This window comes from Chlorocebus sabaeus, chromosome 24 (assembly GCF_047675955.1).
Source record: "Chlorocebus sabaeus isolate Y175 chromosome 24, mChlSab1.0.hap1, whole genome shotgun sequence".
Classification (NCBI taxonomy): Eukaryota; Metazoa; Chordata; class Mammalia; order Primates; family Cercopithecidae; genus Chlorocebus; species Chlorocebus sabaeus.
Genome location: NC_132927.1, coordinates 78,580,883 through 78,604,742, shown reverse-complemented (window position 1 = coordinate 78,604,742; position 23,860 = coordinate 78,580,883). Strand labels below are relative to the sequence as shown.

Here is a 23,860-nt window from a genome sequence, read left to right as displayed (position 1 = left end):
TTCTAGGGTTTTCTTTCATTTTCGTTAAGAATTTGGGGCAGGGAATATTTTGTAACTTTGTATATGAATCAAAACAAGCAGGCATTTCTGTGATCAGTTGGGCGTGGTTGGAAGGTGGGCTCTGCGTGTCCCCTCCCAGCGCTTTTCTGGCGCTGCTGGTCAGTCGTGGAGCGCGCCACATCTTACCAGTGACTCTACTGGACACCCCGACTTTTATTAAAGAATAAGCTGTCGTTACAGTACTGCATTTTAATATTCTCCGAGTCCAACATGTGTCCTTACCAGGCATTCCTTTATTTTAGCTTTTGTGGGCACATGAGGGAATTGATTTTGTTGGGAAGGCTTTGATGTGGCTTAATTTTCCTTTTTTTTTTTTTTTTTTTTTTTTTTTTTTTTTTTGAGGCGGAGTTTCGCTGGTTTCCCAGGTTGGAGTGCAGTGGTGCGATCTTGGCTCACTGCAGCCTCCACCTCCCGGGTTCAAGGGATGCTCCTGCCTCAGCCTCCAGAGTAGCTGGGATTACATGCATGCACCACCATGCCCGGCTGATTTTTTGTATTTTTAGTACAGATGGGGTTTCTCCATGTTGGTCAGGCTGGTCTCAAACTCCTGACTTCAGGTGATCCTCCTGCCTCGGCCTCCCAAAGTGCTGGGATTACAGGCATGAGCCACTGCGCCCGGCCTGCTGTGGCTTAATTTTCATTTGAAGAACCACTCAGGAAGGAGCATACACAGGCATGTCCTTGGAGCCCTGTGTGCTCCTCAGTGACCAGCCTGGCAAGGTGGTACGGGGCACAGGGCAGGCCTGCAGGATCTCTTCTGAGCACAGGCTTCAAGGTGACCACATTGTCATTTTAGCTCCTGGTGCCCACCTGTCTCTGGGGAGTATGGAGCCCTGCCCCACGCCTGCCAGTGGGTGCTTTGAGCTGTTTGCCGAGTGCCAACAATAAGTTGGGTACCTTGTGTCCTAGAAAAAGAAACTTGCTTCCCCGTGGGGATGGGTTGGGAACATTGCAAAGAAACTGTGGCACTGGCCGGGCTGCTGGGCACAAGAAAAGTCCTAGTAAGTCCTCGTTTATCTTGGAAAGTAACTTAGTAATTGGGTCCTCCTTTTTTTTGTCATCTTCCCAAACTTATGAGATATTTTTGAAAAAAGCTAAATTTCCCGGGCTAGTGTTTAAGCCTCCTTGTTCCTCTGTTGAGACAAATCTGTGACACCCTTCCTTCATGTGCTCTCCAGTGGCTCTGGCCCCAGCCCCAGGCCATCTGACACGACAGTGGACTCTGGGCCATACGGAGGGAGGGCAGGCTGGAGGAGGAAGAAAGGGCTGGGAGCGTGGGGCAGCGAGTCCATAGGTACAGGTGCCCGGTCTGTGCCACATGGGGGTCAAAGGAGCCCAAGAAGAAGGGCAGATTACAGCCCGGAAGTGAGGCTTGCCATAATGTTCAGAGCAGGCCTCTCCCTGGGCTCCTTTTAAACCCATTTGAGACCCTGGTGCAGCCTTCAGGGCCGCCCTTGCTGTAGGGGAAGTGTCTGAGCAGGGGGGGTGGCAGCGTTCTGCCTCCACAGAGGGCCTGGGAGTCCCAGGGGAGTCGGACACCAGGGCCGTGGGCAGAGCCCAGCAGCAGGGAGGGCTGGGGGACAGAAGGCTGGGGAGGTAGGGGTGGGGGTGGGGCGCACAGGTCACAAGAGAGGGACCTGTGGGTAGGGGAGTGGTGGCTAGGAGGGGCGCGCCCTGTCCCCGGGCCTGGCTTCAGTGTCAGGCATGTAAACGGATTAAGTGTTTGTGTACTTGGGAAACGTGTTATTCCCTTTACATCTAAAAATATGAAGGGAAAGTCTTGACAGTTCTTCTGTAGGCCTTTTTGAGAGAGCAAGTGTGGTCTGCAGATGCTGGTGCCCCGGACATCAGCTGCCCTGACTTCTAACTGTCACCCTCCTCATGGTGGGGGCAGCACGGCTGGGGGCTCTCTGAAGGCAAGAAAATCCCTAAAGCAAGAGGAGGACCATCCCAAGGCCCGCCGCTTGAGGCCCTCCTGGTTTTGTTGGACTTGGACATAAACGCTCTGAAGCAATGTAGAGCCCCCGGCATGCCAGGGCCCAGGGCAGCTGGGCCTCCAGGATGGAGGTGAGCAGGGGACCAGAGCCCAGCTCCACAGGCCCCCTCCATGGAGGAGTGACGGGGGTCTGTGGCGCACAGCAGGGTTCCCACATCGGCTTCCCAAGTCCAAGGGTGGAGATTCCGAGGGTGATGATTTCCTACAGATTTGGAGAAAAGGGAAATCCTGCCGGCCACCCTTGGACTTCCTGCCCTGCACTTGGCCCTCGCACCTGCCTGCTCTCGGCAGCAGGCGCCAAGATCCCCAGGCTGCCTTAGCTGTGTGTGGTTCCCTGTGTCTGTCTGGGCCCTGTGATGGGGGCCAGGGCCGAGGGCAGAGGGGCCAGGCTGGCTCAGCCCATAGGAGGCCACCTCACCCTGCTGCCGCCTCTGCCGCCCCAAACTCGAAAGCTGGCCAGATTATTTCCATTCTTCTGTGCAATGCAATTGAAGCGCTTGAATTATCCCCACAGAACCCAGAACGGAAGCAAGGATGAGGCCTCAGCCGTCCTCCTCCCCATTCAAACACGTTCATCCCGCAATCCTCTGCTAAGCACCTGCGTGCTGCCTCGCTGCACTGTCGCCCTTCTTGTGCGAGCCTACCCTCGTCCACCCACCTCACCCTCCTGACCTTAAAGAAGACACCAGGCAGAAGCACAGGGGAGCCCAGCCACTCCCCACACTGGTGGGGGCGGGCCTTGCGGGGAGAAGCAGTAAGCAGCCATCTCCGTCAGCCATCTCCGTCAGCCATCTCCGTCTGGCACTCAGATGTGCATGCCTTCGTGTGACAGGCAGCAGCAGTGTGACCATGACCTCCCGTCTCCTGCTCTGCTGCCCCCACACCTGCGGTGCAGCCAGCCTGCCACAAGGCGGCTAGAGTCCAGCTAGACCCACCCCTGGCATGGCCGACCTCTTCCTGGCTTTCTCTGGGCCTAATCCCGTGAGGAGCGTGCATTCTTCAACACTGGAAGTGTAAGGAAGTTCAAGGCAAGTGAGAAAAACCCAAATCGTACCAGGGAAGCTCGTCTTTCCAGGGCGTCTGAGTGAGGGCATGACCAGCCTTGATGCTGCCTCACTACCATCTGCCCAGGGCCTGCTGAATGCTTGAGTCCATGGTGACAGTGGTGGGGACAGTTACGAGGCAGTTAGATTTTGGAAGTCATCTTGGTCGACTTGGCTACAGAGCAGTCTTAGGAACAGCGCCATAAAAATAAAGATTTATTCCTGGCACAGATGCATCTAGAGTAAACTGGGGCATATCTGACAGCGTTAGTACTGTGATGGCCAAATGCAAAGTGCACTCCAGAACCAGCGAAGGGTGACAGACTGGGCTGGGGCAGAGCTAGGACTAACCATCTCGAGTGATCCCATCTTGGGGCCAGCAAAAGTTTTGGACACAGCTGGGTCATCCGACCAAACTGCTCAAGTCTTTACGTAATTATTGTCCTGGTATTAAATTTCCACCTGCCACTTTCCACAAACAGGAAACAGAATAAGGAGATGACCAGGAAGATTGCCAGATTAAGAATTCTAGACTTGGCCAGGTGTGGTGGCTCATACCTATAATCCTAGCATCTTGGGAGGCTGAGGCAGGAGGATCGCTTGAGCCCAGGAGTTTGAGACCAGCCTAGGCAACATAAGGAGACCCCATCTCTACAAAATACCAAAAACTTACTCAGGTGTGGTGGCACACATGCGTGATCCCAGCTACTCGGGAGGCTGAGGTGGGAGGATCACTTGAACCCAGGAGGTTGGGGCTGCAATGAGCTATGATCGCACCACTTCATTCCAGCCTGGATGATAGGTGAGATTCTGTCTTAAACAGAAAATAATTTTAGACTTATTTTCAAAAGTAGTTCCTTCTGACTTCCAAATACACCCACGGTTCACTGTAGCTGTTTTGGACCCTCCTGGGTTTTGCTTCCTGTGTAACTGACAGCACCTAGCAATCAGTACTTTAAGATGACAGAAATACCAAAGTACCTAAAATGTGCTAATATTTTAATACAGAGGTCACTCTGCATGTGTCTAATTTATCCATTCTGATTCTTTCATTTAAAACAGCAAGTCTTAGTGTCTTGTATTTCTCTTTCTAGAAGACTCACACCATAGTTCATGGCCCCGTGATCCAGAGGCCCTGCTGGGGCCTCTGAGTGGGGCAGGCTGAAAACTCAAGCTGTAACTAATCTCTCCCCTGAAGAAAACTAAACTGAGGGCTCAGCTGATGTGAAGTTTTCTGTGGCTGTATTCATACAAACGGTGAAAATGTAGCATACCTCCCCTCAACAGCCCGAAATTAAAGACATGCCCCCAATTTAATGTGATCAATTACAGAAATAGGTTTCAGACACTTCATGGTTTAAAGTCTCACAAAATAAAGCTTTCAAAGGATCCAGTTGTATATTTTTTTAAAAAATAAACATTCTTCTGCTTGGTAGCTGCACATTCTGTTGCAATTCTAGTAACTCGTTGAGCAGGTGTGGGATGCCCTAGGCTCATAGATGCTCATGAGCTGGTTCAACCAAGTAAGAAAAATCTCAGGTAAGGCCGGGCAGGTTGGCTCACACCTGTAATCCCCGCACTTTGGGAGGCTGAGGCGGGCGGATCATGAGGTCAGGAGATCGAGACTATCCTGGATAATACAGTGAAACCCCGTCTCTACTGAAAATACAAAAAATTAGCTGGGCGTGATGGCAGGCAACCATAGTCCCAGATACTCGGGAGGCTGAGGCAGGAGAATGTCATGAACCTGGGAGGCAGAGCTTGCAGTGAGTTGAGATCACGCCACTGCACTCCAGCCTGAGTGACAGTAAGACTCTGTCTCTTAAAAAAAAAAAAAAAAAAATCAGGTAAACAGTTTGATTAGCTAGTTCATGTCCCACGTTCATACTCACTGTAGAAACTGTTATGGGTGGTCACAGGCTTTCAGCGACAAAAGAAGGACTCGAAGCTGTAAGGAAACATGATCCAGCTGCCCACAGTGGCCACAGACAGGTGAGGCTGCGAGCGGTCACGGAGCCCACGCCCTCCTGAGCCGTGTTCTTGAACATCCCGTCGCAAGTGTGACTGATGGGGCTTCTAGTAACGTGGGGTGAAAAAGACAAAACAATTCCATACCAACCAGTTCAACCAAAATGTAGAGGAAAGACTAAGCCAATTTAACAGAAGATAAACAAGCGGTATAGTCAAGGTAGTTTTAATATTAATTTTTTTGTGAATTAGAAATATCACTCTTAAATGATGAAAATTACTAGTGAAGTAACTGTTTTCCCCAATTGCAGAATTACATTATTTATACATATAATACAGAGTTGATTGCATTGGAAAATAACAGTATTAAACATTGACAGGTAAAAAGGGCATCTTTACACCGCACCTCAGAGGGCCGTGAGCCGTTCGTACCCATCTGCAAAGTAACTCCACCAGCATTCAACTGTTTTTAAGTGCAAACAATTTTTTTAGATCTGTGATTGCAGCATCTGCCTTCCTGAATTACATTAAGTCAGAAAGTAACAATTTTCTGTATGAGTGCATTCAAGGTTGTCTTCTGACCACCTAAGGTATAGAAAAATCAGTGCAAAAACAGGAAAGCACTATTTATAACAGTTGAATTTCAGGGGATTTCTTGTCCAAGAAACATTCTATTTTACACTATGTATATATTATATATATTTGAAATTTAATTACATTGAATTTTAGAGTAAAAAGTAAGAAAACTCAATTTCTTATTTTTTACTGCAGCCCCAAAAGACCGATTTAAAATGGAAACAATTTCTTTGGGTGAGCAGTGGGAGCACGATGCTGCAGAGTGAGCCGGTCGCCGTCCACACAGCCCTCGTCGACGTCCACCGCCTGAGGTCTGCCGGCTGGCACGGCTCAGGCGCAGCTGGGGCTCCTCCTCGTCACTCCCTCGAGTCCAAGTCCCGGGAGGCTGTGCGCGCAGCAGTGGGGTCGCTACACTACAGTTCCACCTGGAGAACTGGCCTGGCTTGGGGATGACAATGAGCCCTGCAAACAAAGCAGTCTACATTAATCCAGCAAAACACCGGACGGGCGACAGCCACCATGCTCGCCCTCTGCCAGCAGCTCCATGTGGTCAAAACTGGTGCTGTTGGTGTGGAAGCCAGTGTGGGAGCAAACCCTCCACTTCATCTATTTAATTCCTATCCATATCACTGCGTTCAATTCCTAGAGAATTGGAACCCTGCTGGGTGCAATATTGTGGTCTCAACACTGTCCAAGAGAAGGGCAGGCAGGGCTGGCCTTGCCCCTGGGGGAGACAGTGGTTTCTCGGCACCTGAGGACAGGTTCTTCGGAGTTTCACTGACCCAAAGGTACAGGTGCCTCGTGGGAGGTGTTCAGCGCCTTCAGCCAGGGTTGAGCCCAGGGCCCCACAGTTCTGGACCGCACACCCAGTCCCTTGGAGCCAGGGGTTGCCTTCAAGGATAGAGTTCAGGGACACCTTTGAAAGGGCATTCTCTGCTGGGGGGGGTTCTTGCTTTGTTGGGTGGTGTGGCCATGGCACCCTCTGGCTGCAGCTGTCCACATGTGTAGGCCCCACAGGTAGAGATGGGAGGGCCCAGGCCGAGGTGGGGGGAGCCCCAGAACAAAGGAGTCTTGCCGTGAGGCTGCGGCTGGGTGTGGAGAACGGATGTGCGGGCCAACCCACCAGGGCCAGCTGGAAGAATGGGGGGGTGCTTCTGGCTCTTCAGGGCAACTCCTGCTGAGAGGCTCACTGGGGAGGGGGAATCTCACCCAGATTTAGCAAGACAGGCGTGAGCTTAGGTAAACCTAAGAGGGTTTAACTTCCCACACAGCAAAGAGTACTTCCATTTCTTTGCATTTACTATTGGGCGGCAGTTAAATTACATCAAGGCATGGCGTTCGTTTATGAAGAAGAACGTTAAGATGGCGACAGTGCAGCCCCAAAGGCGCGCATTTTCAGCTCTGGGAACGCAGCTCAGCCTAAGCTGCCATGGCAGAAGGCTTCGGCTGATGAGTACTGTTTACAAATGACAAGCCTTTAACTCAAGCAAACATTGCTACCTTCTCACACATTGGACTTGTGTGGACACATGAGGGTGACAATCTGAAACTGCCCTTCAGCCTCGCCCACACGCTGCTGCAGGAAGCCGGGAAGCAGGCTGTCCCGCTGGTCATTTCATCCCGTTACTTCCCTTCACCTGAAATCTGTTCACCTAGACAAGCTCAGGAGCAAACGGAATGTGGCAGCTGCCCCTGCTCAGAGGCTACAGGAGCACTTTTCCTCTGGGATCCCTGAAAAGGGACAGAACCCTGTTTGTACTTGTGGAGGACCCCACAAATGCCCCATACTTCTGGCTCAAACCCATCAAGGCTGTGGAGGTCAGCTGGGCGGCGGGTGGCTGACCGCACTTCTGCCACGGACAGTCTGGAGGAAGGAAGCCTCTAACACAGGACGCTCTGCCTTCATCACCGCGCGCACCCGAAGAAAGTGCTTTCCACAAGCTACGTGGTGTCCAGGAGGTGACAATCTCCTGAACCAAGAGGCACCTCCCTTCCCCCCAGCCACAGAAAAGTCATCTACTCCTGGCAGAGGGAGAAAGTGGTGGTGATCCAGCCTGGGGACAGACGGAGAGGGGGCCACCTCATCTGGCAGCCACAGAGTCTCCCTCCCCTTTCACAGAGCGCCAGGTGGGGGCAAGTGCTGCTCCAGGTATGAGGCAGCCCCACCCACAGGAAGGTGGTGTCCTGTGAACCAGTCCTGTGTTAAGTTTAGCTTCCCAGGAGCACATTTAACGACTTAAAAACAAGTGACAGCCAGCCCTGTGGGAGGCTGAGGTGGGGGGTTCACTTAAGCCCAGGAATTTGAGACCAGCCTGGCTAACATGGTGTATTTTTTGTATTCTACTAAAATGGTGTAATCTACTAACATGGTGTAATTTTTGTATTCTACTAAAAATACAAAAATTAGCCGGGTGTGGTGGTGCACGCCTATCATCCCAGCTACTCAGGAGGCTGAGGCAGGAGATGGCTTGAGCCCAGGAGATGCAGGTTGCAATGAGCTACGATCCACTGCACTCCAGCCTGGAGCACAGAGCAAGACTCGTCTCAAAAAATGAAAATAAAAACAAGTGACATTAATTTTAATATTTTCTCTTTTTTGGGGGAGTCTCACTCTGTCGCCCAGGCTAGAGTGCAATGGCACGATCTTGGCTCGCTGCAAGCCCCACCTCCTGGGTTCAAGCAATTCTCCTGCCTCAGCCTCCCAAGTAGCTGGGACTACAGGTGCCTGCCACCATGCCCGGCTAATTTTTTGTATTTTTAGTAGAGACGGGGTTTCACTGTGTTAGCAGGATGGTCTCGATCTCCTGACCTTGTGATCCGCCTGCCTCGGCCTCCCAAAGTGCTGGGATTACAGGCTTGAGCCACTGCGCCCGGCCAATTTTAATATTTTCTTTAACTCAGGATGTTTCATAACATATTCAGCAATACAAAACTTATTAATGACTTTTTTGGTAAGAAGTCTAAGAGGTGTGCTGTGTGGTTGACACGTTACGGCACATTTCAGGTTGGACTGGCCCCGGTTTACATACTCAGTGGCTGCAGATGGCTCGTGACGGCCATGAGGGACAGCACCCGTCCTTAGATGTCCTCTCACTGAGCGGGAGGCCGCTTTCCATCACTCCCAAGGGCGGGCGGGTGCTGAGACGCAGAGGTGGTGCCGCCACCAGGCTGCCAGAGCCTGATATCAAGGGACACGCTGCTTCCACCCGCTGGTCCCTACAAAGCCCTGCCCCTAGAAAGCGACCCAACCTGAGGGTTGCAGGTGGCTTCCTATTCTCCCATTAGCACAAAACAAATGTACACTACACTCATTTTCCAGTTTCTGCTGGCTAACGCCTTGATGCCAGCTGTGGTGACAGCTGGGAGCCAACTAGAACCACCCTCATGCCCTCCACTGTCCCAGTCTCCACTGGGCCCACCTTCCAGAGACATCTTGAATCAATGGCCCTCAACTCGCCTTCTGTAGTCCATACTGGCACAGCAGGGAACTAGGGGTTCCCATTAGCAGGCCTTAGCCCTTTTGATGTCAACCCCGGTTAACGATTGTTTTAGAATGGATCACCATGCAGAGAATGTGCCCAGGATCAAAACTCAGGGTCCCTACGCTGGAGCACTGGGGAAGCAGGTTGGCTGCCGGTGAAAAACCCAAGAGGACCCCAGGGTGCTTGACCAGGGACTCCCTGGAGCCCGCCTGTCAGAGCAAAGGGGAGAACGGCAGTCTCTGAGAGGAGTTAACAGGAAGGCGAAGCAAAGACCCAGTGGGTCCGGCCTCCAGTTCTCCAGCAGTGAACCCAGCAAGCCCCAGGAGACAGGCCTGCAGGCACAAGCCCTGGAGTGCAGTGGGCCTGCTGCGGCCCTGGGTTAGCATCAGTGCCAGGCATGCCCAGAAGCAGGGGGTGCGACACAGTGAGCCCTCCGGGTGGCAGAGAAGGGGCCTTGGCACCCTGCAGGCAGGTGAGGACTTGGGCGAGTCAATGAACCCGTCATCTTGCACCCATCACTTGCTGGAGATGGACTCACTTTGCCGTGATGAACACTGGAGGCAGCAGAGGAAAAAAATGCCATTCAGAAGAAATTAAATGGAAAAAAGCCACCTTGTTTCTGTCAGTCTGTGATTTAGTCTAAAGATTATCAGGTGGCAGAAGGGGAAGGCGAGCAGCAGACACCTAGGCCCCCGTGGGAGGATCCAGGCTGCAGCTTCCCTCGAGAGCACAGTGGGAGGCGTGTTAAGTGTGGGGGATCCACTGCCCAAATGTTCATCCATGTCAGACTCCCAGTGACAGGGACCCTGCTGCCCCAATCTGCCTGCTCCTCAGGGAGGGAACGTGGTTTTACCCTGTCCTCCTCTGCTTCCTTTTCATGGGAGAAAAGGGGCAAGGCCCGGCCTGGCCAATGGAGAACCTGGCAAGGGGAGCCCACGCACGCTTCACCTGTCCTCAGCAGCGTGCAGGAGCCGCTGGTCTGTCTGTGCACTGGAAGCAGGACAGCTGGCAGCTCCAGGCTTTACCAGTTGCCATCAGGCAAAGGAGTTCCCCAGGGAGAATCTGCACGGCGTCCCATCAGCCCCCACGCTGTGAGAGGAACGGGGCAAGCCCTGGCTCTAATACTTAGTCAGCTGCTCGGCTCTCCACAGAGTCACTGTTTCATTCCTGTAGAGATTTCAGTTCAAAATTAAGTGATAGAAAATACTCCAGCTCTTGGTTTGGGTTTGATTCTAATTTATAATACTAAGTTAAGAGAATTATGCCTTGTCGCACCAGAATATATAGGAAAAATATTTTGGTTCAAAACAATTTACAATAAAGCAGCAGGGCCACGTTCCTGCCCCTGCAGGTGCTGCTCAGACTGCAGATTCTGACAGCAAGACAGGACTGTGAGGGCCACAGGCCACATCAGAGAAAGGACATGTCCTGAAGCTCTGTCAGGCCCAGGACAGTCTCCTGGCTCTGGGTTCTGGGAGAGCTTCCCCTTCCGACGCCCACGACCCCTGGCCTGTGAATGTCAAAGAAGACAGAAGCTCAAGGAGACGAATGTGGGATGTGGAGGAGTGTGTGGGCTGGGCGCCAGCTCATCCCTCATCCACCTGGGACTGTTCAAAACCCTCTCTGGTCATTCAACTCCCAAGGTCACCCTTTCCAACCCAAACAAAAGTGACACACAGACAGACCCTGGGACCCGTTTTATTGCAGGCAGGCAGGCAGACTAGCACTTCTCTCCTGAGATTGTGGACAAAGTGCCACAAGACAGAATTTGCTTCTACACAGTCACAACATCCGGGAGCTTGGTGCCAGCTGGCCGGGGTGCTGTGGAGGTCACCTCCACTGGCGTCTCCCAGAGGGAGAAGGCCAGCCTTGGCCCTGCACATAGCCCCTGAGGCTCCAATGCTGGCCTCTGTGGCAGGTGCTCCTGGGGAGAACATGAGTTAAATGTTATTTGCAAAGCAATACCTTTTTAGAGACGGTGCAGGAATGATGAGAACTATGACCAGGCTAGCCTGCTCTCAGAACTAGGACTTCCAGCTCGGAACACACTCCTTAACTGCTCACCTGCAAGACTCCCACCATTCTCATGACACAGACCACGACAGAAAGGAACCAAAGCAAACCTGGAGAAAGCAGCCATGGTTTATTCAGGGCATGCGAAGCCAGTCTTTAGATCACACAAGTGGCACGTGAGCCACAGAGCCAGGGACCCTTGGCACAGCCCAGGGATGCCGGGACCCATCTCTGCCCCAGACGTGCTGTGCAGTCTGGCCTGGGACCTCAGTTGTAGCTGGGCAGTGGACCATGTACCTCTGCCAGCTTTAACCTGTCCACTGACAGGTCACAGTGAGGGGCCACACTTCCCCCAGATGCCACTCAACCTGGCCTCTAATGAGAAAAGCCGCCCAGAGAAAAGGATTGTGCTTTTCAGACATCTGGGGAAAGACCACGCAAATGAAGGGCACAACCATTTAAGGGCTCCGCTGTGATCTGAAGGTGGAAGAAAAGCATCAGAGAGAATGTGTGCAAGTCAGGGGGCCTTCATCGTGATCCCGTTCACTGACGGAGACCAGCACAGGCCCGGGCTGTCACTGGAGGCCCTCGTGCTCCTGGGACCCACTTGGCCCTGCAATCCTCTCTGCTGTGTGGGGCAGGAACAAGGGACTCCTAAAGCCTTTCGAGCTTGAGTAACTTCAAGGAGGATTTTGCTCACGCTGCCCCTCACCTAAAAGGGGAGGCTGGTTTTGGAGGCCACTGACCCTGGAAGGGGTGGTGGGGAGCTGAGAGCCTCTAGGTGGTCTGTTCATCTCCAGAGACCCCTGAGCTCAGAATCCATTAATTCTGACAAGCAGCCACACATGGAGAAATGGCTATTTTTCCTTTAGGACAGAGTCTTGCTCTGTTGCCCAGGCTGGAGTGCAGTGGCGCCATCTCAACTCACTGCAAGCTCTACCTCCTGGGTTCAAGTGATTCTCATGGTGCCTCAGCCTCCCAAGTAGCTGGGACTACAGGCGCACGCCACCAGGCCCCGCTAATTTTTGTATTTTTAGTACAGATGGGGTTTTGCCATGATGGCTGGGCTGGTCTCAAACTCCTGGGCTCAGGTGATCCACCCGCCTCGGCCTCCCAAAGTGCTGGGATTACAGGTGTGAGCCATCCCGCCCAGCTGAGAACTGGCTATTTTTATTTTTTTGAAGGTACAAACTAGCTATTTTTAAAAGGCCAAAATGTCATGGTTTTCTTAAAAAAAAAAAAAAAAAAAAAAAAAAAAAAAAAAAAACTTGCTGTCAACTTAATAGTCTTTAGGGTTTAAAATCTACTCGGTGCTAGCCGGGGCAACATGGCAAGACCCTACACCTACGGAAATTAAAAAAAAAAAAGTAGCTGCGTTTAGTGGTGTGTGCTTATGGTCCCAGTTACTCAAGAGGCTGAGATGGGAGGATCACTGAGCCCAGGAGGTCAAGGCTTCAGTGAGCCATGTTCATGCTACCGCACTCCAGCCTTGGCAACAGAGTGAGACCTGTCTCAAAAAACACCAACGAAAACACCCTGTTCAGTGCTGAGAACAGGGCCCTGGAGCACTCTTGTGGCAGGCGGCGGGCGGCGGGCGGCGGGCAGCAGGCCCCAGGAGGCCGCTTTTCAGAGCTGTAGGTCTGAATGTTGCCTCTGCTTTGGCAGCCCAGACTCAAGACAAAAAGTGCAGACAGTTCAGCACTGGAGGCTCTGCCGAGCCAGCACTCCAGAGACAGCACCATAGGAAGCTTCTGGGAGTTCCCACCCGATGAACGTGCTAGAGGCAGAGCACAGGACTCAGCCGGCTGCCAACATGGAGAGGCAGCTGAGCAGGACCTGGATGTCTCATGACACAGCAGGGAAGTCACAATTAAATGGGAGCATAAGGACCTGGTGAAGGGTTGTGTCTCAGGCCAGCTCGCCCTCACTTGTCACACCTCAGGCAGCGGGGCTAGGCCTGCGGGTGCCAGGGCGCAGCTCAGATCAGCCACATCGTCTGTCAAGAGTGAGGGACAGTATTTCATAGTAAGACAATGTAAATCATGAGTTCTTCTCATCCCAAATGGAACGTCCCCCACTGCCCTGTGTAGGAAGCTAACTGCACCGACGACGGGCCTGGTGTCCACAGCAGGACAACCTCACGCCAGCACAAAGCCTTAAGCAAACACTATTCAAGATGAGGAGGAGGAAAACACTGAACTTCTAGCCAGGAAAAGAGCTCCTACAGAAAGCAGCCTACCTGGGGCGAGGGGAGGGAGAGCATTAGGACAAATACCTCATGCACGCGGGCCTTAAAACCTAGATGACAGGTTGATGGGTGCAGCAAACCACCATGGCACATGTATACCTATGCAGCAAACCTGCACGGTCAGCACATGTACCCCAGAACTTACAGCAAAATAAAAAAAAAAGCAGCTTACCAGCCGCTACCTTCTCCACTCCCCCAGCTGCCGGCCGGGTGGCTGGACAGAATGTCGCATGTCCAGCATCCGCGAGAGTGAGTCCATGTAACCAAAGCCAGCTCGTGGCCCAGGAAGACTTCAGAATGTCAGCATTCTCACTAAACAGAAGCCTCTACACAGCTCGGCCGAAACGCCAATCGACAGTCCTTCTCCCGGACTGGAGTTGGCATAGAGGAGGACCACATAAAACGGGATCTGGGACGCAGAACATTTCATCGAGTGTGCTGCCAACTATGAGAAACACAGTCAGCTTAAGTCAGAGGGAGCAATTCCGGTGGCTGGCTCTTCTATAAACATTAACAAGGCCCTTAATTTTACAACATTTAAAAACTTTTCTTGTTTTGGTTCACTGAGATTTTTAAAGCTTAGATGTGAAAATGACTACTGAAAATTATCTACATTTACAGTTCACTCACACACGTTTATTTAATGTCAATATACAGAGGACAGTCCCACAGTACTTCAGAATATCAAGTATGCAGGAAATGTAGTAGGTCTCGTTAGCTGTGACAGTGAAAAGGGAACAGCTAAAAAACAAAGCCGTGAAACAGAAACATGATTTCCTTAAAATTATAAAATAACAATACTGATATTAAAGCTTCATTAATTATTGCAACAGTTAAGAATTTAATTTACCAATATTTCATGTTAGGAAGGCTCTTTATGAAATTTATTCAAGTTGTCAAGAAATTAGATGAAAATATAAAAAAGGAAATACATGTGAATTTTACTTTTGATTTTCGCTCAAAATACCCATACAATTTTATACAGTGTCGCCTAACATAACAATCTTTAATAAACTCAAGTATACAGAAATGATAAAAATGCAGGAAATTTTTCTTTTACACTTTCAAATGAAGGGATAGTAATTTATGACACAAAGTTTGGGTAACAGATGCAGAAACGAATAAAAAAAATCAACATCAGAGAGACAGTTTCCCTCTTCCGGAGGGCACGTTCTTACAGTTTGTAACTAGGCTCTGAGTTTCAAAGGTAACAGCTGAATAGAGTGCTTTTAAATATAAAGCCACAGACGTCACTTCTGCCAGACTCATGTCTCCTCCCTCTGGGACATCACTTGGGGTCACTGTGGTGGCACCTTGTTAAAGCAACACATGACAGTCCCAGTCGGCCCGTGGCGAAGGGCGTGCTCCAGACAAGGGGGCCCTGCAGGTTGCCGCCAGGGCGGCAGACTATCAACCTTCACCTTTGTCACCCAGACCAGACCGGAGGCGGCGTCTCCAGGTCACCCGACCCCTACCCACGCACGTGGAGGTTCTTCACTGCTAAGGAGCGACCCCTCAGCCAAGGGCACACCGACCGTCATGGTGCAACCCCACAGTCAGAGGCTGATCCCTCCCCCATCCACCGGCGCTGGAGGCAGGGCAGGGCCGCTGGATCCCCCGCCATGCCCTCACCCACAGAGCTGGACGCCAGACGCTGTGTTCCATGAATCCTTCCCCAGAAAATCCACAGGTGAACTGTTTCTAGTTCTTCCTTGGGCAGTCACACATGCATGAGGTGGCGCTTGGGTTTCCGTGGATCCCTTCTCCAGCCGCCCACACCCCCTAGGCTTTCTCCTCCTCACACTTTGAGCTCGCTCAACCAAGAAAGGAAATGTCTCCCTCCCAGGCAAGAGGTGATGAGGACCTTGTACTCAGGCAACTTCAGCACTAATTTCATACTTCACAATTTCTTTAATATTTAAAATGAACCCCAGGAAGTAGAGGAAATGGGGAGAAACGGCTGCCTGGCCACGTGCCAGCTGGGCCCTGGGGGTGAAGTCAGCCAGTGGAGAGCCAAAACTCCCGTCCTGTCACTGCAATTCTTCCTCAGAATTCCTGAATGCCTGTGAGACAAGAATCATTGTGATAGCTCCTTTCTGATTCTCCACGCCTCCATTTCTAAGGCATTTGCCCTCAGTCCCCAGTTAAGGGTTCACAGGAGAACACTTCCAAATTGCTAGAAGGTTCAATCAACACAAAAGAGAAATGACATCCTTTACCATGATTTAAGCAAATTTCGACCCCAAGGTTATTGGTTATTTGTAAAGTGTCTACTCCTGCACATGAATTTGCTTTTAAAAGAAGGCAAGCTTTTCCAAAGGCTCCCTTCTCCAGGCCTCTGGGGGAATTTTATTTCCCCTTCTGAAGAAGAAAAACGCCTCAGAGAAAGGCTCCAGGGCTGCCGGTGGTGTTTGGAAGCCTGCCCCATCACAGTAACGGCACAAACCTGGCTTCCTGAATTCCGGTGAAAAGGGCCAACCCAAGTAGGGTAAGTAGAGGCTCCCCTGGCCCTGGCCTGGCACCTTCAGAAGGCGTCTGACACTGCCCAGGGCCCAGCTCACCCCCGTGCCGGGTGGGAGCAGGATTCTCCGGCCACACAGCATGCACCTGACTTTCATCTGAGCTTTTCACCTCTGTGGTTTGGTACACGCTGGAACAGTGATGCTGACTGAGTAGTTAACAGCCTCTTCTTGCCAAATGCTGAGTTTTATTCCACAGATTAGGTTAGAAAACATATTCTTGCTCATAATAATGTTTAGGCTGAAAAACTGAAAAATTTCAATGAGGAAGCTCAAAGTTTGGTGAGAAAAATACAAATATTTTCCCCAAATTTCTCTTAGGGTTAGCAGCACGCGTTGTACCTTCCACACCTGATACCAGGAACCACCGTTGCCACCCCTCCCCGGCCCTCCCCAGGTCTGCGGGAGCCATTACTCAGAAGCACAGCCGAGGAGGAGGGCACTTCCCCGCCCCTCTCTCCAGTGCCCTCTTCTCAAGCTGTCGGGCACCTTTAGTTCTGGTCTTGGAGAACACCTTGCATCCTGTCCTCCTGCCTGCAGAAGTGCTCTGCCGGCTGTCAAAGAAAGGGGCAGCAGTCAGGGGGCAGAGTGGACGCAGAGTGGTGTCACCCTGCAGGGCCTGGGCCAGCCTGAGCTGAGCCAGGGGTCGGGCCATGCAGTCAAAGGCAGCCCCTCCCTAGGCTGGCACAGTGCTCTCCACTGGGCTCTGAACCCAGCAAGAGGGGCCTTGGGGAGGGCACGGAGACACAATGAAGGGGCCCCAGACAAGGTACCAGACAGACATTAAGGACAGTACACTCCTTGGCAGAAACTGGAAGAAAAAGATTGTGATCAAGCCCCAAATCCCAAACTGACAATATCATAGTGTTTAAAACCGGAGGTGGGAGAGGAAGACACACACGGGCCTCCATACCAGATAGCACACTTCAGAGCTGTTTTCAAAGGAAACATAACCACCTCCTCTTGCCTCTCCCACCCCTGGTTCCTATCAGCAAATGACTCCGAAGTCACCTGTCAGTCAGTGTACCCCTGTAATCCCTCTTTCATCCCAGCCACTGCGACTGAGAATGACAAAGAGCGGGGAGACATCAGAGAGCACCCAGTCGGTCACGCTGGTTACTCGGGCCACACCCCCACGGCTTCCCTGTCCGTGGGACACACCTTCAGAACCGCAAGGTCACCATAATGTCACCATAAATGCTACTTACCTGGGATCAGCCCCTCTCTATTTAGGCCAAATACTAAGTCCTGAATTTTGAAACTGCATACTCAATGCCTCAGAAGCATTTGAAACTGAATGTTTACAACTATGTAGGTACATAAAATTGCACATGGAGGGTTCATTACTAATCTCTCCACATGACCCAATTTGGCCTCCAAAGCGGAAGCTGTCCACAAGGATGGCTGTCATGGCTACCTTAGATCAGTTCACCTTTAGGAACAAAGGCCTGTATTCCACAGGTAGAGAGGATGCGAACATTCCTAGAAGTAGTGCTCAGGGATGTGAAAGGCACAGACAGGCGAGATACACCTGAAGGCTGCTGTGGTTCCCAGGTGGCAGCATGCTGCCATGCCATCACACTGAACAGAAACCACTGCGTTAAGGCCCACGATGGGCACAGGATGGGTGGCTCCACTGTGACATGTTTGCTGATGGGAAGCAGGCCTGGGGACCTGGCCCAGCTTTCCTGGGAGGGCTGCGTTAAGAGCACAGGGAGCTGCTGCTCCAGCTACCAGGGTCTTTACATTGCAGAGAAAGAAAAGCCACCAGGTCTCCGTTTTGCGGAACCACATTCACTATGCAAACCGGTGTAAGTGATTGTTCTCTCTATACTTCATTACAAAGGTGTGCAAACCAGAAAAACCTCAATGTACAAAATGAGTTAACAAGGAAGATAACCACCATCTTGACATGGAACATAGAGTTCAAGGGGCCATCTCACCCACTGTGAAAACTGGAATTGGAAAAGCAGCTCCCTGTGCAGCAGCAGGGGGTGAGGGTGACACTGCGGCCTCCAGGGGAGCAGCAGAGCCTCCCACTGCCAAGGAAGCCACAGGTCACCAGGCCTTGGGCTGCGGCGCCGGGGTGGGAGCCACTGAGGACGAAGCCTAAGCACATGGCCAGCGTCGGCATCCCAAGAGTAATCCCGGAGCCACAGCTGCCATCCAAGAACACAGAAAGGGGAAAGCTGCACTTGTGCTTCCTCTGGGGGGTACTAAGTCCAAACAAGGGCCACGTAAGGGAGAAGTCGGAAGCCCTGGGGGGTCTCACAGAGCGGAGGAGTCACGTGCCTTTCTGACCCAATCCCCCTCCCCCACCGCACCTCCCCCCAGCAAAAAACCAAAAAACTCCTTTTCCCTTGTTGGGAAAACACACAAGCAAAGTGCGTCTGACATAAAAGGTCTTCGCTTATGTGGCAAGAGGCACTTCTGCAACGCTGTTGGCGTCCTCAGCCCGCAGCTCCTACGAACTGTCCGGGCTCTGAGTGAGGTGGGTATTTTTTATGCACAGAATCTCAATCAAAGTGCTACAAACTGCTTCTTTGAAAAAAGATGTTTATTAAACAACTTTAATTGTCATAAAATGACTAAAATGGGTTTTAAAAATTAAGGCTCTTCTCTTTCTGTGGATTGCCAGAACAATGTAAAAATAATATCAATCAACCCTGCGAAACTTTTTGTTCCTAAAGTTAAATTTCATAGATTCCTAAACATTTTATGATTAAGATAAAAAATTGGACTATAAATGACAATTCATGGCCATCTGTGCTGAACACACACTGATCAGGTGTACAATATTCTAATTGAGTAGTTAAGCAAAAAATATTCCAGTTAAAGCATAAATTTTAATTTCAGCATTTTAAAGTCATTGTTTCCCCACACGGTCATGATTTTCCTAAAATTGAAATAGTCTAATACAGGAGCGCTAACCTTGGGACTCTATATACTCCCAGGAGGATGACTGACTTGGCTGGCAATTAGTTTGATTATATTTTTTAAAATGCTCTAAGGTAAATTATCAAATGATTCAGAATTACATGGCATGCAGTATCCAAAATTATGGCTCTGATGCATTTAGATTTACATTAAGAATAAGAAGTGTCATTCACATTCATTGTACACCCCACCCCTCCCACGGGAAAAAAAAAAAAAGTCACTACCTATTCAAGTTCTAGATCTGGTGCAGCATTAAGGATTAAAACTTACCACTTTACCAGGCCTTCCCCATGTGCAAATAAATCCCTCCTGACAAGCAGTGACTATACAGTCTTCAAGAAATATTAGTACAGTCAGTCTTTCATGTGCTATCTTTTTACATATCAGCGGCTCTAACAAGGGAACGTCTTCCATTCGAGGACACAGGGGCGTTCCCAAAGTTTTAGCAGGGTCCGTTTTGGTTTTGGTAACTAGATTCAGTTTGTCACTGCTCTTGCTAGAAATGTGTCCCATGCTATGATTTCGCTTGTGATCTTTCTCGTGGTGCCTCTCCTTCCGGTCATGTAGTGAAAGTGTTGCAAATTTGCTGACCCCAGAAGCAATGGCCCCGTCCATGACACTGCTTTTGCTGCCAGCATTTGAGACTGCTGAATGTGGAAGGCTGTTGGACCGTGGCAGAGGGGGTGGCACAGAGTTCCCAGGCGTTGTAACACTGTTCCCATTGCTTCCAGCAGGAGGACTCGTGGCATTCATGACATTTGTGTGTGTCCTTGCTCTTGAGAGGGGTTGGTGAGGGAAAAGGATATCTTCTGTAAGGTCCCATAAACAGAGCTGTGTGTCCTGGCCCACGGAACCAAACCGATACGTGACACTTACGGGGCGGCTGTCTGTAGAGTTCCGTTTGGAGAGCCGGGACTGTGTACTATTTGCTCGATCTCTGCCAAAATGAAGAAGGTCTTGGAAGTCCTCGTCGCTGCCACTAAACTCCATAGGGTCACCTTCTTCTACACTAGTGGTATAAGGGTCAAATGCTACGACACTGACCCAGGACTTGTGCCCGTGGCCTCTGGCTATTACTCGGCAGTCTACAAAGGACCAGACTGTCACCAAGTCGTCCTCGCCACCTGTCACGATGTACTTGCCATCCGGGCTCCAGCACACACACAGCAAGCCCCCAAAGTAGCTTTTCATCGTACCGTGCAGCTCCACTGAGTCAAAGTTGAACACCCGCAGAAACCCATCCTGGCTCACGCACGCTAAGAACTTGCCATCTGGGGAGAAAGCAAACTCGTTGAGGGCCCCCTCGCCCACCGTCCACTTAAGGAGAGGGTTCCTCGTGGATTTGCTCTTGCAAGTGTGCACGGCAAAGCTCTCTCCCTGCTTCAGAAGCTGGTAGTGGGGGGCTGTGGTGCCACAAGTGTGCTCCACATTATATAAGTACATGTTCCCACTCGAGTGGGCTACTAGGAAAAGGCTTTCCGAACCGGGAACCCATTTGACACAGGTAACTCGTGACTTGTCTATTAGTCTCTGTGAAGACAAAGGAGAATAAGTTAGCACAACGGAGAAGTCTCAGAGGTCTACTTTTCCAGCAAGAAAACTTGTGTGCTTCCCGGTAGGAAGGGGCAAGTCCATCCAGGCCCTCCACATTTTATCCTGCAGTCAGCCAAGCCAGCAAGGAGCATTTTGGCCTTTTTGGAGTAATTTAGAATTACTTTCTAAAACCGGTGTGAGGCTGAGGGAGTCAGGCAGCCAACAAATATTTGCAGAGGGGCCACAAAGTGCCAGATGCTATGCCAGGCCCAGGATTCACTGCGAAGGGAACAGCCCTGCTGGGATCTTTCTTCCTTAACAGTAGGAGTGTCTGAATCTGGGGGTCACTGCATCTACATGTGGCATCCCCTCTATGATGACCCGCAGGTAAAGTCTCTGAGTCCTCACAGCCAGGGGAGCTCTGTGTCACCCTAATGCGTTTCTCTGCATTTACTGTCACTGTAAGTCATGGGCTGGCTCCATCTGCCCCTCTGCTCTGGCGGCTCGAAGGTGGGGAGTGAAATCCGCAGCCCACGGCTGGCAGCACACACAACTCCAAAACAGAGCCTGGGCCCACCGAGGCCGCCTCACTCCCACGCACCGCCCCATGTGCATCTCCATAAGCGCCTCCTCGAAACCCTCTGTGCTGGCGGTGAGAGACACTGACGCTTCATTCGGGAGTGTGTGTCTCGTCACCATCACTCTGCTCCAGGCTAACTTTGGGCCCCTGACCGACGTGTTTCTTTAACAGGCACATGTCAGTAGTCTTGCCTTTAAAACCCAAATAACAAAGGGCAAAAATACCCAACCCACCTCGCCAAAGGCACAAGTCTCTTTCCCTGCTTGCCAATCAATCCTGCGATGGGGACTGCCAGTGGCAACGGCTTCCACGGGGCGGTCCCTTTCTAGACCGTCTGAGCGCAAAATCACATCACCAGAACGCATCCGGAAGTTCCAAGACTCCCAAGTTCTACCTAGAAACTCCTACTGCCAAATGCTCTCTACGGCACCATCTCCCCAGTCACAGTGTCCCTTTAGAAGCCCAGCAGCCCCAGGTAAGTTGGCCACCACTTCACCTAACAGGTGGGGAGCTCCCGGCTCAAGTCCCAGAGGGGTACTGGGCACACGGGGGCAGAATCTGCCAAGAAGCATGCCAACTTCTGCCTGGGTGGCTTTGAGGCCATGTGCCCGCCATGTGTGCTACATCTTTACAGAGAATTACAGAAATAAGACGACCTGATTTTTAAAAGAACGGCTGGAAAAGAAATTAATGAGCCATGCAAGCTCACTGCATGAACATTAGACCCTAGAAGGCAGGTTGCTAACAAATGACCCCAGGCAGGAAGAATGGAGGCTTGAACACCACACAGCATATGGCCCCAGGGCTGGGGACCATGCATTGGGCAAAGGTTACTCAGCAGCAGGTGTCCCTGCTTACTGCTGTAAAATGGCATGGCAGGCCCTCTTAAATTAATAGGCACGTTGCAAGCCAGTCTTTGGGACACAGCCGATATTTTCATCCCCCGCCTCTTTACCCTCCTGTCTGGTGACCAACCTATAAACAGCACCTGACCTGCACTAATGCCAACAACCTAAAAACCTAGCGCTGCTCTGGCAGGGTTTCCATTAGACCTTTGTGCAACTTTTTCAGCAAGGGGTTAGACAGATAATTTACATGGCCAGAGCAGGGCTTTTTTTTGGTGGTAGAGGGAGGTGCAAGGATGATGGTGATGGTGAACGGTGGGTTAAGAGGCCTCCACTCCCCCATCACAGATCTGCCAGACCTTGCTGTGCCCACCGGGCCCAGGCTACCCCAGCACTCTTGATTCCACAAACACTACTGTACCTGATCACCCAGGGCCTAAGGGTGTCCACAGCTCACTCCATCGCTGGCCTTGTCAGGTAGGCCTACACCAGCTAACTCAGGCCTGGGGAGCCAGACTGCTGTCCTGATTGTGGTACAGTGGCTCCCAATTCCTGCACCTTACATTTCACCAGAACCAAATCAAATCTCAGTTTTTCTAGGATCACTTCATTGTTACTCTATTCATCATGCATGGAGAAATTTAAGGACATAAAAACTTCTAGCAGCATGGTTAGGAGTAAATTTTATTTTGGGCCTTAAAAAACGCAACAAAAAACTGCATCAGAACTCAAAAATGAATATCATCAAGTAAAAACAGTATTGCTTTGCAATGGTGAGGTATGAACAGTTATAGCACCATTAAAAATAAACGTTACTGCAATGACAAAACACATTAAAAACCTTCACTCCTGTATTAAAAAGTTGCATGGTGGCCGGGCATGGTGGCTCACGCCTGTAATCCCAGCACTTTGGGAGGCCGAGGAGGGTGGATCACTTTAGGTCTGGAGTTCGAGACCAGCCTGGCCAACGTGGTGAAACCCTGTCTCTACTAAAAATACAAAAATTAGCTGGGCAAGGTAGCGCACAACTGTAATCTCAGTTGCTCTGGAGGCTGAGGCAGGAGAATCACTTGAACCCGGGAGGCAGTGGTTGCATGCAGGGAGCCAAGATCATGTCATTGCATTCCAGCCTGGGCAACAAAGTCAGACTCTGTCTCAAAAAAAAAAAAAAAGGTGCACTGAGACTACCCTAAGTAGACACATGGATGTAACTTACAGATAATATCCTGTGCCAATTTACTTGAATACTCCTCTGGGAGCCTAATTAAACATTACTGTTACACACTGGCAATGGTGGACTGAGCACACCAGTTTAAGCAACCGCAGACCAAAAAAAGGACCTTGGATCCACCTACTTTGTGGTAAGGGTTTCTCACCTGCCTTACCCACTGGTTTTCTCTGTCAATCATGTGCTTGACAGCAGGGAAAATGTGTGCTTCTCTGGGGGCGCCGTGTCTCCGCAATATCAGGGGGAGTGGCAGGCAGACATCAATGTCTGTGGGCAGCAAACAGCAGCGGTGCTGGCCTTCACTTCCCATCGGTGTCTACTGTGGGTGCCAGCCACTGGCAGAGGCTTACACCCATGCTCTCTAAGCCTCAACATGACTTTGCAAGATAGGTTTTTTGTGTGAATAGGTAATACATTAATAATTCACATGAAAGTATACGGTAGAAAGCCCCACTCACATTCTTCTCCTCCATTCCAGCCCCTCTGTCCTGAGTCACTGTACTGGCTTCTCATCTCTCTCTCCAGAGTGTCTTTGTGCGTGTACAAGGCAACTATGAATACGCATTTATCCACTCTTCTTTTTCACACCAAAGGAAGCATACTATGCACTGTCTCACCTCTGCTTTCTCATTCTCATTCTATATCTTTTTTTTTTTTTTTTTTAAACAGGGTCTCGCTCTGCCACCGAGGCTGGAGTGCAGTGGTGCAATCACAGCTCATCACAGCCTTGACCTCCCAGGCTGAAGCAATCCTCCCACCTTGGCCTCCTGAGTAGCTGGTGCTACAGGTGAGTGTCACCACACCCGGCTGATTAAAAATATATATATTTTTT

The 23,860-nt window shown here is 50.8% G+C and overlaps 1 protein-coding gene across 23 annotated transcripts in view; it reads right to left on the bottom strand.

The window, feature by feature from the left end:
- Positions 1-5,277: 5,277 nt before the first annotated feature.
- Positions 5,278-23,860, bottom strand: part of WDR20 (WD repeat domain 20) — an 84,086-nt gene continuing 65,503 nt past the window's right edge. For 10 of the 23 annotated variants that reach the window (XM_037984528.2, XM_073011329.1, XM_037984531.2 and 7 more), the window contains 2 exons: positions 19,113-20,372; positions 5,278-6,105 (listed from right to left, as the gene is read on the bottom strand). In XM_037984528.2, the coding sequence (XP_037840456.1) occupies positions 6,052-6,105; positions 19,113-20,372 (1,314 nt within the window). In that variant the 3' untranslated portion in view covers positions 5,278-6,051. The other 13 variants (XM_037984527.2, XM_007987884.3, XM_037984530.2 and 10 more) reach the window with 4 other exon arrangements.